The sequence below is a fragment of the Pipra filicauda genome, unplaced genomic scaffold (assembly GCF_003945595.2).
Source record: "Pipra filicauda isolate LSUMZ 115617 unplaced genomic scaffold, ASM394559v2 scaffold54_size4384275_pilon, whole genome shotgun sequence".
Lineage (NCBI taxonomy): Eukaryota > Metazoa > Chordata > Aves > Passeriformes > Pipridae > Pipra > Pipra filicauda.
Genome location: NW_024104698.1, coordinates 2,663,587 through 2,676,212, shown reverse-complemented (window position 1 = coordinate 2,676,212; position 12,626 = coordinate 2,663,587). Strand labels below are relative to the sequence as shown.

General features: G+C 40.1%; 1 protein-coding gene across 3 annotated transcripts in view; it reads right to left on the bottom strand.

Annotated features, from left to right (window-relative positions):
* SLC6A15 (solute carrier family 6 member 15) overlaps positions 1–12,369 on the bottom strand; it is a 36,774-nt gene extending 24,405 nt beyond the window's left edge. Inside the window, exons 1-2 of one of the 3 annotated variants that reach the window (XM_027718306.2) lie at positions 12,142–12,369; positions 1,243–1,722 (exon numbers count right to left, since the gene is read on the bottom strand). In XM_027718306.2, coding sequence (XP_027574107.1) covers positions 1,243–1,531 — 289 coding nt within the window. In that variant the 5' untranslated portion in view covers positions 1,532–1,722; positions 12,142–12,369. Of the gene's footprint in view, positions 1–1,242; positions 1,723–11,727; positions 11,746–12,141 lie in introns of those variants that run through there. The other 2 variants (XM_027718307.2, XM_027718308.2) reach the window with 2 other exon arrangements.
* Positions 12,370–12,626: the final 257 nt, after the last annotated feature.

The window sequence follows — 12,626 nt, the reverse complement described above, 5'->3', positions numbered from 1 at the left end:
AGGATTGCTATCCACTGAAAAGCTACAGGTTTTGAGAAACTACATTCAACATGTTCTCTCAGTTAATATTAGTCATAGATGAAGAAAATTTTAGGTTCCACACAAATCATTAATCGACCATTTAATGACTTACTCTCCAGAATAAAAGAAAAAAAAGGGCAGTTAAATGAGTGAAAAAAAATTTACAGGAACTAAATATAAAAGAATTTAGGCTTTATCGTGGAGATAGAACATTTGAAAGTAGAAACTTCATTTTTACTGCTTGAACTGAGAGAAAACAAATTGAGAATTATACATTTATTATATTCTAAGTTCATTTCTATCTTCCTTAATTACATCAGTTGTGTCATTCAATTTCTAAAATTCACCATGAGTAAAACGCTGTTCTTTATTTTCTGTACACATTCACTTTCTGTATCATAAAAAGTGACAGGTTTGTTTTGAATTCATCTAAGCAATTAGCTACAATAGGATGTGCCTTAACGTAGTATAGCAGGGTACAGTATAGCATAGGATAAAAAAAACTAATCCTGCACTCATAGAGGAAGGAAAGTCTCTAGCCTCATACTTCAAACTGCATACAAGACCATAGATGGTCAATGAACAAACAGCCTGATGTTACTGTTCTAAGTGAAAGGTAACTTGTTATTTAGGAAAATAGTTAACCGTCTAACAGCACAAGAACAGATGCTGTCTCTTAGTGTAATGATTTAAATTATTCATTATCAGTAAAAGAAAAAAAACAAACAAAACCTTTTTCCCCCCTCCTACAGAATTTTGGTCTTCTTGTCAACAGTAAATCATGAGCAAATGGCCAGGAGCTAAAAGCTAGGAAGTTAAGGTGTGAAGCTCAGTACTGTTAAATTCTAAAAGACCAAAAGCCTTGATTTATTGACCAAGTACTATAAAGAACACTTTAGCACAACAGTAACCAGGTCCAATATAATGCAGCCCTCCATAAAAATGTGTTTTGCTTAGCCGCTAGTTTGACCACTAGTTAAGGTCATATCAAGAACTTTCACCTGTAAAATGAGGAAATGGCATCTTAGAAGAATCTGCTACTAACTTAAATGGATACCTCTTTCTAAATAAAGAGAATATGGGTTTTTCCTCATAGGCTCTGGCAAAAATTAAAAGAAAAACCTGACAGAAAAAGCAGGTTTTACTAAGTTTTTGCTAACTTCAAAACCTGCAAGGTTAGCATCATCATTTAGGTACAACTAGCTATATCACAAAACTTACCTCCACCATTTTTCTGACACAGATATGGGAATCGCCATACATTCCCCAATCCCACAGAAAATCCAACTTGAGCAAGGATATACTGGAGTTTGCTGTTCCAAGCAGGTCTTTCATCTTCTACATCTGAGCCTTCTTCAACATCTACATCTTTTTCTTCCCGGTCATCAACCATAAGTTCACTCTTCTTAAAGGCATCATCAGAAGAGTCCTCATTAGAGAGCAGGTCCTTAACTGACTCAATGACCTCATCATCTAATTCTCTTTTCACTACCTTGCTGTTCTTAGGCATTTGTAATACGAGACAAACACCAAGAAGTCAAGTTCAGCTGAGACAGACAGACAAACACTGAAGTAAGCTCTCCCTCTGCTTGGACAAAAATACTGAAGAAACAGACTGAAGACGGTGCCTGATGAGTCCTTGATACCAGCGAATCAAGAGTAATGACTTCTGTTTCTGAACGCTTGTTCTACCGAAAGTATCTGTGGGGAAAAAAAAATAAAAAAAGATATTACACTACTATGCAGAGGAAACTTAATTTTGAAATCACATGCTTTGTTTTACCCATTTCTGCTTAATGATTTGACAAGAGGAGAAAAAGAGAAGGAAGGGATGTTAGCCACTTCCAAACTGTAGGAAATAATTGGTCTTAAATATTTACATAGAGTACATTTCATTCATTTGCTGAGGGTTTTGTTTTGGTTTTGTTCCTAAAGACTGATGGGCTAATTGCTCGTATTTTGATAGCATAACAAGATTCTTCTTAGTAGGCACAATGGGATATGCACTTTACATAAAATTTAGGAGCCCAATTCCATTACTTCCTGACTTTACAGCTGTACTTGAATTTATTAAAAGTATATTTTAACCTAAGTAGATTAAGTTGTTCAGTCCATTTCAGAAAGTCATGCATCAATTAAAATTTTGATATATGGTATGCACTTGGTGCTTCAAAAGCAAGAGTAACTTATTTTCCTGTTATTCTTCACCAAGGAATATATAATCACAACCATAGTTTCGAAGGAGAGATGCTCATCTCTTACGAGCTTTGATGCTTTAGATATTTTTAATTATTTCCTATTTCTAAGAAACTATCTGAAATATCTGAAAAGCCATAACCAAATACACTTAAAAGGCCTACTGTTTCAAACTTATATGTACGGAGACAAAAATGCCCACATTTGAATATGTGTTTTTCTTAAACACAAGGAATCATTTAAAAAGACAGTCAGACTTGCTTGCAGCTGCTATACTGAAGGTAACCATAATATTTTGGGGAGGAATGTTTTTCAGTAAATTCTTCTCTAATCACATGGGATAAAATTAGTATGTGCAAAGCCATCTGCACAATTAAGAGTCTTAAAAGGGATTTAAATTATGTGTTAAGCTTCATGAAAGCCCTAAAGAGGGTATACACAAGAAGTCTAATCAAGAACTCCTAACTGATGAGAATCAGAAATTACTCCAGGAAACATAAGACCTTTCAGCTTTTGCTTATGGACTTGCTGCAACATCTGGTCTGTAGTACAAAGGCTGTATCATGTCTTGACAAACTCTCATGCAGTAGAGAACTGCAAGGTACAGTTTGCACAGTAACTGAGAGATAAAGCACCTCATGGCTGCTTCTGTGACTGACCCAAAGGAAAGACGCTAAGCCACTGGAACCCAGCACAAAGCTTATCAAGATGAGACTTTACAGCAACAGAAATAAAACCTGTCACCACAAGTACTATCACTAGCCTCCTAGCCAACAGGGCAATTACCTTTTCCAATAATTTCCAAGGATTTGGAAGTTGAACTTCACTCCAGTTGCCTACTGAACTCCATTGTAACCTCTTCTCACTCATTCCCTAGACTCCCAACACTGTCTTCTCACTTTTCCTTATGTTACTGCCTCCTCTCAGCAACTCCAGCTCTGGCAGTCAGCCCAAATTTTTTAAGCACAGTAGAGCCTACTTGGCTTGTGATCTGTTTCATGTTCACCAATGTCACTGGAGGGTTCAGGGTCCTATAAACCGTTCTTCTGCCATGCAGTGGAACTAGTATCAGGCTCTGACTTAATACTAGTTCTTAAAAAAAAAAAATTAAGCATATGAGCTATACACAGAACAGTAGAATGGGGAAAGAGAGTTGTTTAGACAATAGAGAAATCTTAACACAGTATCCTTCATATCTGGGTTAAATAATGTCTGTTTGAGCCTCTTTTTATCTGTTCTGTCCTTTGCACTGCGAAGTCTTCAAAGGACTCCACCCTCTTGTAGTTCATATATGATGAGCTCTTAGCTCTGACTGAGATACCTATGTAGACACGAAACGTATACACCAGTAATACATTATGTTGAAGCATTTAAGCAGTCCTAATGGAGCTTTGGACTATAAACCACAGCATCTGGTACTTCAAACACTACTTTTAGTCACATTTCAAACATTTTTTTTCCTTTTGTTCCACTGATGTAAATTAGAGCAGCTTCTCAGTTCCTGTAATTAGTAACAAGCTCAGGGATTACATTAAAATGAAACAATTTTTTCTCCGTACTTAATATAACAGCTGCACATGTGGAACTGTCTGTAGGTCTGAAATCCTTCTCTAACTGCAATAAGCAAAAGAGATTTTCAGTCAAAAAGGCACAAGTCATCCATTAGTATTTACTGAAATGTTCTAAAAGGTCATATCTGTATTAATTATTTCAGATTCAGTAACTTGCAGGGCAGCAATATGATTTACCTGGAGCTCTCACAATTGAGTCAATTCCAACAGAAATTGCATCATTCTATCCTATCATGCATTAAACATTGTATTGCTACACTTCAAGATAAACTAGGCTTGATACTTTTACTCCTAGCATAATACTGTATTAATTTCCCTTTAACTAACCTTCCATTAAGCAGGACATCATCCACAGAACTACCATTATACAGACTTGCAATACTTGCAGGGCTTGAGAAAATGTGGGAGACATGCTCAGCAGAATGGTCCACGGTTTTAACAGTACTGGTTTTCTAATTGAATATGTTATTATTGGCCAGACTGCACCAAGGATACAGGACAGTCCTTCAGGACACATCACAAATCCAAAGGCAGTCCTCAGAGTTAACAACTTGGTCTCTGTATTAAAGGAGTTGGTACTAAACCAAACGAGGAGTCCTACCTCATCAGATGCTACCATCAGGTACAAAGGTTTCAAGTGTGGTCCCAGCTGATTTGTGCAAGGACCCTGCCAGTCTATGCTCGGCGCTCCCAGATCACAGTCAGTGATGCGCACAGAAGCCTCTCTCTTTGATCCAAGTTAAACCCACGCAGAAGGCTGATATCAAACTACTCAGCTCAAGCTCAGTCTAGATATGAATGCTCCCAAGTGAAGACTGAATAGGGAGAAACTGAATAAGGTTACTCACCAGCACAGTTTAGATAAACATGAACCACTGAACAAGCTTGCTTTCTCTTTTTTTCCCCCCCATATCACAGTATTGAACTTTAGCAATTCAACATATAAAATGTTATTTTAGGTTCCCACATCATTTGGATGTAGTCCAGTATTGAACTGAAGTTCTTCATCAGCATCAAATTAGGAAATACCACACCAAATTCTCTTAAACTCCTTCTTCAGTTAGTTCCACCACTAGTTACCTTCTACACTGCCCCATGCAGTATTATGGCATTATGTGATGGACGTTTTCTCCTAAGTATCATTTAAAAACTTAAATAACAAATCACCATTTTACTAAGGATTTATAAAACTAAGTATTGTTACATTAGGACTCCAAGTCCTAAATCCCGTCAGGAATTTTAAAACATTACTATGCTATTACCAGCACCTTGGATTAAAAGTAAAATGTCTAAAATATCATTTAGCCCTATTAAAGTTGTTTGTTTGTAGGTTGGAATTTTTTTTTCTGTCTTGGATTTAGATCATGGAATTTGATCAACTGGCTTAGCTCTGATTTCCAGGCAGTTTGTCATCCTTTTCATGACTCAAATGATATCACCTGTCAGATAAAACACTGAAGGGAAATTTTTATCATCACATTTACTGAAGAATATGTTTCTCTGGACTTTTACACAACTGAAATGAGCAAATAAGGATGGTATCCCTTTTCATATGTAAAATTACACCTACAAAAAAAATCTAAAATTAAACGGACAAGTCTCTGTATTGTTTGAGGGAATTTAACTGAATGGAAATTGATAAACAGCTAGAGGAAATTGGTTCAGCTAGAAGAACATTTAGAAAATTATTCTGTCAGTGAAATAACACCAATCTATAATCTGAGTTAGCGTAAACAAATTTTTGGAAAAAACTTACTAAACCAAACACATAAGCTAGATTTTGATTAGGTCTTACTAGCATTGTCCCAAATCTTCGTTCGCGAAGCCTAGCCATGATGACTAGCATTGTTCCTGATATTTTAAAATCTATTTCTTTCTCATAGTGGAACATAAAACAGAGTGAGTCTTTTTTGACATATCAAGCAAACTCTAGACTCCAACTTTCTCTCTCAAAACACGGTGAGAATTTTGTTATTTTCTTCTATGGAGGAAGAATCAAGCCTTAATGCATCAGCATGCAGAAGTAAAGTAACCTGATTAGACTGCCACATTACTAGCAGATTAAGCAGTAATAATCCCTTGCAACAAGGAATTCAGATCCAAATTAGCTCTCTGGGAGATCCAGGCTCACTACAGAATTTTTACTTCAGCTGCAGGCCTGCATTCAGAAATCCTGGCAAATTCACAAAATCCACTGAACAAACTGCAAGCATTTGCAGTAAGACCCAAAGGAACTTCATTAGTCAAAGCACCAAAAGACACACTGAAAAACTTTGCTTCACACTCTTTTATCACAAACTTTCTTGTATGGAATGTGTAGTAAGGGAGTTGTGCTGATTCTGTCCGACACTCTCTGCTCCTCTTCACCGTTACACTGGTAATGAATCTTGTATCAGGCTCCTTTCAACACATCTCTATCAGGCAGCTCTGCATGCCAATATACAGGCACCCACTAGAAGAACATATACTTCTAGTTGTCTCAACTGTGTAATACAAGTAAACAACTAAAAGTTATGAGGCTGGAGATTTTGCCAATATGTACAGAAAAACAGGCACAAAAAAAGTCTCACCAATTTGAAAGTATAAACGAGTACAACTGCCCCATGCATTTGTAAGGTAATTTCATGTTTAAAACATCCCACAATATTATTGCAACAACTAACTAAATGTTAAAGAACTTCTAGTGTTGCTTTTCTGACATAAATTACAACACAATAATTTTACATTATGTTCCTTTTTAAAACCAGCAGTTCCCTATGAAAAGGAAAGGCCAAAAAATTCTCCATTCTTTTCTAACAGTGTACTTTTTATATTTTTATAATCTTACTTTTACATACGATGAAAACATAGCAATTTGGCAAAATTACCTACATTTAATTTTTAATGCATTACAAATAATCCTCAAATCTTCACTGATCAATAACTGTTTCAATCTTCAATATGAGTTGGAAAGAAAGGGGAAAAAATTAAAATCATGAGTTCATACTTCATAAAAGACTATAAAGAAAGTCCAGACTTTCTAGAAGGCTACTGTCATATCATAAAACCAAACAAAAAACACCAAAAAAAACCAGACCAAGAAAAGAATGGGTACCTTTTTAAGTTCAATGTTTGTCATTAAAGGAATAAAGAGATCAATGTTCTGTTCTTCAGAGCACTGTGTTCTTCTCCTATGAAGCAGTTAACATAGCAATATGCTACACGAGGGTAGCAAAATGCAATAAAAAGCTGCAGCCAGTTCACATTACTTTAATCTCGGCTTTGAAAAAAATGCAGTGTACCAGCCCAGTCCCACAAGCTTACGTCTCACATTCCTGTTCACCAAATCTTCACCTTGACTCCCAATGAAGAAACCAGGATGATTCAGCAGAGGACACAGAACTAAAAGTCAGAATCCTCATCATGGCATATGTTCACAGAAGATTTTTATTGATATTCATGCCAAAGGTTTCAGTCTGTATGAAATCACTGCAGGAGAACTATACGCAAAGGTAAAGAAGAGGAGCCTTTGCACCAAAAGGAAACCTACAGAATGCATTTTAAACATGAGTCTATGAGCTGAGAAGAAGTACAATGGGAACAACCAATATAGAAAAACAAAAACCAAAATTTTAGGAGCAAGGGACTGCTGTGAGTCTACAAAAAGGAATCTGGTCACTGGTGCAGACTGGCTGAGAAGAACAGCTAATGACCATCACATTTGAGTGAGAAAGAGAGGAAGAAGACTGCAGGAGCAGACCAGGTTTTGTGGGAGTACTGTGATTGTGAAGAATGGCTATCGCTGGGGGAATCTGTGTACAGATAATTATTTCAGCAAGAGTTACACTGTGTTACAGTACTCATTGCACAGACTGAATTACTGCTGCAATGCAGCATTGTGTTCTTTGGCGGAAATAGGAATATGCACCATAGCCTTTTTGCCTAGCCAAGCCCATTTGTATCTATCTACTGAAGCAGCCATTATGCTGCTCTTCAGCATGAATTACATGATCTAGCATTTTGCCCTACCTAGTTTAATACAGCCTGTCAGTAACAGATAGAGATTCGATAGGTGCTTATCGTAATTATTCTACACAAACTTGCATTAGCATGTCTCAGAAAACATCAGTGAAGAATGCAGAGAAATCAGTGTTATACGTACACAACACCATTAAAAAAAGGAGCTCTGTGGGCTATGGGGGACTTGAAAGCATTAGAAAAAGTGAATGTTTTTTATTCTGTCTATATAATGAAATAATTTACACTACAGCAAAACTATTTAAAAACGCAAGACTAAATTCACACCTTCTGCAGATATAGGTAGTTACACAGACTTCAGTAACACTGCATTTGTTTCGTATTGCTGGGAAGTTTATTCTCAGTTCCTACAAAATGTTCTTCCTGGCTTCATCTTACATCAAGACCCTGCACAGATTCAAATGCAGACAATTTCTGGCCCAGATTAGTCTCCTTAAACTTTAGTTACAGTAGAATACTTTCTACTATTATAAGACAAACAAAATGATTTGACAAAAATAGCAAAATTTCTTTCTCAGGATTGTTCATTATCGATAGAATTGATCTTAACAGCTTGCATTACTACTTTTAAATCACTGGCCAAACAGAAATACTTAAGAGACAGATTGTTACAACCTAGAGCTCTTAAATGTCATTTTGCTCTTTTCATTGAACATAAACTCTAAAGATTTTATTGCTTTACTGTAGTTTCTCACCTGCTTTCACAGATTTCTCAGTATTTTCTTCTCACAAATCAACTTCAATTATATACTTCACAGACTTACAGTATGAGCTAACTGTAATCTCCTATTCAGATGGAGAAAATGCATCAGTTATTCTGCAGTCTTTTATTTACATGTACTTTATTGAAGAAACAAATTCAGTAGTTACCACTCTTCCAGCTGAAGACAAGTAAAGTAATCTCACCAGCTATGAAAAAACTCTACCCCTTGTTGGTCAAACTCGAAAGGTGCAACTACTGGCAACTTGAAACAAAATCTCCATTTTGTAACTTCAGCATATAAGATACAAGAGAACCATGGGTTTATTGTACAATCTTATCACAGTTCTCAGAACTGAGAGGATATAAAAGTATATTTAGTATTTCATTAAAGTGCTAATGTTAATTTAAGTCGTAAAATCAAGTACTGAAAATTTGACTTTATCAGACACATAGTTGCCCTGAGACCCTAATTGTCTGCCCTCAGTTTACTTGTTTTACAAGTAAATCAAGCAGTCCTTGGGAAGAATTTCTGTGATTATTTCTTCCTCTGTTTTTTATGCATAAGCAAATAAGATGAACTGATCATAGATGAGTTAGCAGAAATCTTACTTCCTCTGATTATTTAATTTCATTATATAAATCATGCTTTTAAGTAATGTTACAATAAATCCCTATGTTTTTAAAAAGAAACACTGCAAATGTCTTACTGGAGTTACCATCCCTTCTCCATTTTCGCTCAAGGAGAGCATGCTGAATCATTAACACTGCAGTACACATTTCTGACTCTTGAAATGCAAAAATACCATTCGCCAGCAGCAAAAAATTATTTTCCCAAATTGGGAAGTAGACTAGGGGCACCATGACTCAAGGCACTGCTGTCCACAGCGTTACATAACCTTTTCCTTTGCTTTCTCCCGTACAAATAAGGAATCCCTAGTCTTAAGAGTGAAGGATAAGAATGCAGAGATCTGTTTCAGTGTAGACATATGGGAAGTTCAGCCCAGTTATTGCCATGGCCTAAAGCAACCATTCTGGTAGTTACCACCGTGCTTTCACATTACTTTGTATGGGTTTGCCAGGTTTTGTGCTTCCAGCTCTTCAGTAGAATAGCACTGTTTTGTCAGTGATACTTTTTTTCCTAAATTATTTGAGAACATTTTTCGAATAATGGCAACGTCACTTTGAATCAATTTTCAAGGAAGAAGGGAGTTGCTCAAGATGCCACCTGCTGATATGTCAAAGTTATTCTGCAACTGAGAATTCAGAGATCTTTAAAGTCACATGGAAAAGCTGCTACCATTGCTATGGTGATCTATAAAACACAGGACTGAAAACTGTCCTTCTAAAATCAACAGGTATTTTGTCTTTTAATTAAGAACACTAGTGCTTGATATGAGTGAAACAGCACAATGGAAAGTACTTGGGGATACAGGTGAACATGTCCTTATATTGTGTAAACTTCTGGTTGTACTCTAGAGAATTTCAGAAAAAAGTCTTCCCAAAAAGATTCCTACCATGAATACTTCCCAAGTACTGTAATTCCTTGCCACCTGAGCAGCAACTACTCCAACAGATCTTAACAATGCAATTTGTATCAAAAGGAATAGCAGCAATTAGTAGGTTGTGCTTCTGAATAACCTGTGATATTTTTATTTTCTGACAAATTCAGTATTTTAAAAGTTTTGCACATACAGGCTTTTGCAACGTGAAAAGAAAAAAAAGCTCTCTAAGAATAAGACATGAAAGGTCAACAGGAATCAGCTTATGCCGTAAAACTAGTTTCAAGATGCCTTGGCAGTTTCACATACTCAAGTTGCACTACTGGTGACACATCTGAACAGCTATAAAACGGTTTTGTTTCTCATGCACAGATCAAAACCCATGGGACTTTTTGTTCTTGAGTCTCAATTGCACAGCTGAGCCCAAAGGGAGTGTCTGATAGGCACTGAATGCAGGCTGTAATTCTATCATTATCTTAAGATGGTCTATGTGCAAACAAAAATCTTCTGTATTAGCCAAGACAAAATTAAGCAATCTTTCCTAAGTATTTTTTACAGTTTCCTTTTTAATGTGATGCTGATAACGGGAAATACACTGCTAAACAGAAAGAAGCTGAGTATGTTGTCATTTTTTTAATCAAATGGAGTAAGCTGGCTGCAAAATACATCCAGTGTACATCAGATAACAAAATCTTTACCTTATTTATAATTTTCTTTGGAGGGGGGAAACAGAGAATTGGATCCCTGTCACAGCAACTCATCGACAGTGACGTACTACTTAAAAATTATTAGGCTTCTCTTAGAAATCCACCTTACAGCAGTGAACTTGTCATGTAGCAATACCACATGGAAAATAAAATGGCCGATGTGGTCTTTTACAAATAAAACAAAGTGCAATTTACTTAAACACATCAAATCCCATCACAACCTCTCATATGGCAGGTCAGTGTGACTGTGCAGCCACATTTCAGTCGTCTCATTTACTTTCACAACAAAAGCAACAAAATTCTTCTTGTGCAGAAATTGCAGTCTGCTCTAATACTACAAAAATCAGAACAAAACCAGTCAATGTGAGCATAGAAAATAAGACGGATTAACAAGCAAATCAAAGAGAAGAAGAAGAAGGAGAAAACTGAAGGTCTGAATCCAGTCGGTGGATATGCCGTCGCACACGGTGGGCTGCAACCATCAAAATCCCGAACAGAAAATAAATTCAAGAGGCACGAAGGTAGGGAGAAGGTCCTCATTACCATACCCACCCAAACATGGCTGACACCGGGGCGCACCAGCCCCCCGCCCGCCGGGGTTGCCTCCGCCTTCGCGGGGCGAGAGACGCGGGTGGCGCTGCGCTGGGAGGCACCGTGCCGGGCGACGCCCACGCTCCGCGGCAACAATGCAGCGCCCGGGCCCGGCTCTTGCCCCCGGCGGCGATGGTGCCCCGGGCAGCTTCCTCACCGCGCGGCACGGTGAGGCTCGCCCTGCTCTCCCAGAGCCCGGGGCAGCCCGTGCGGGGAGGCGCATCTCCACGGTGCTCCCGGGATGGAAACAGCCCTCGCCCCCGCTCCTTCCGAAACACGCGCTACACATGCATTCGAGGTGTTTTACGCAACACGCGGGAGATGAATGAAATTTCTTTCACTCGCGGTAGAAAAAGGATGTAAATTCTTCGCCCTTCCCAATAACAATAACTGAAACAACCCTGTACATCCTTTTAACCTACCGCCGAGTTAAAGCACATGGGCGGCTTCCAAGGGGCGCTCGCTATTGTTTCCCGAGGGCCGGCTCTCTCCCCACCAGCGAGAGCTGGCCCCGGGGCGAAGTCAGCCTCTCTGGTGGGCTGGCGAGATCCCCCCACAGGAAGGCGGACAGCGGGCAGACGGGAACCCCCCGCACATCCTGCCCCTTCCCGCCCGGCGACACACACGAGGCCGGCGGGGCGGCCACGCTGCCCCCGCGGCGGGGCCGCACGGCAGCGCTGGGAAAGCCCGGGGCCGCCCCGCCGCGGCCACTGCCCGCCCGCCCGCCCCGCGCACACCCGCACAGCGCTCGCCGCCCTGCTGTGCCGTGCCTTTTTCTAGCCCTGCCGTGCCTTGCCGTGCCTTGCCGTGCCTTGCCGTGCCTTGCCATGCCTTACCTCCGCCCGCCTGGCGTCAGCTGCGGAAAGGGGGGGTCGGGTGCCCCCGCGGGCGCGGATGGCGAGCGGGGCCGTGCGGGCGCGAGGCTCAGCGGCGGGCAGGCGGCAGCAGGCACATCTGCCCAGCCCTCGCTGCGGCGGCGTTTAAAGACAGACATAAAAGCGGCGGGGGGAGAGAAAGGGGGAGGGCAGCGCCGGGCCGGGGGAGCCGCACCTCCTGACGCAGGGAGGAGCGCTCACCACCCCACACCGCCCCCCCCTCGCCTGCAGCAGCATCTCCTCCGCCGGAGGCGGGCGGGGAGGAGGTAGACGCGGCAGCAGGAGGAGGAGGAGGGAGGCGCCATCAGCAGCGCCGCGCCAAAATCCCTGCGGCCACGCTTAGGCACCGCGGGTGCCTCATTTCTATGCTCATCTCTATCCTCTGCCGCCTTCTCTCCCCGCCCGAACGCGTGACGACTCCCAAGTCCCTTGTGCCGCTCACACGG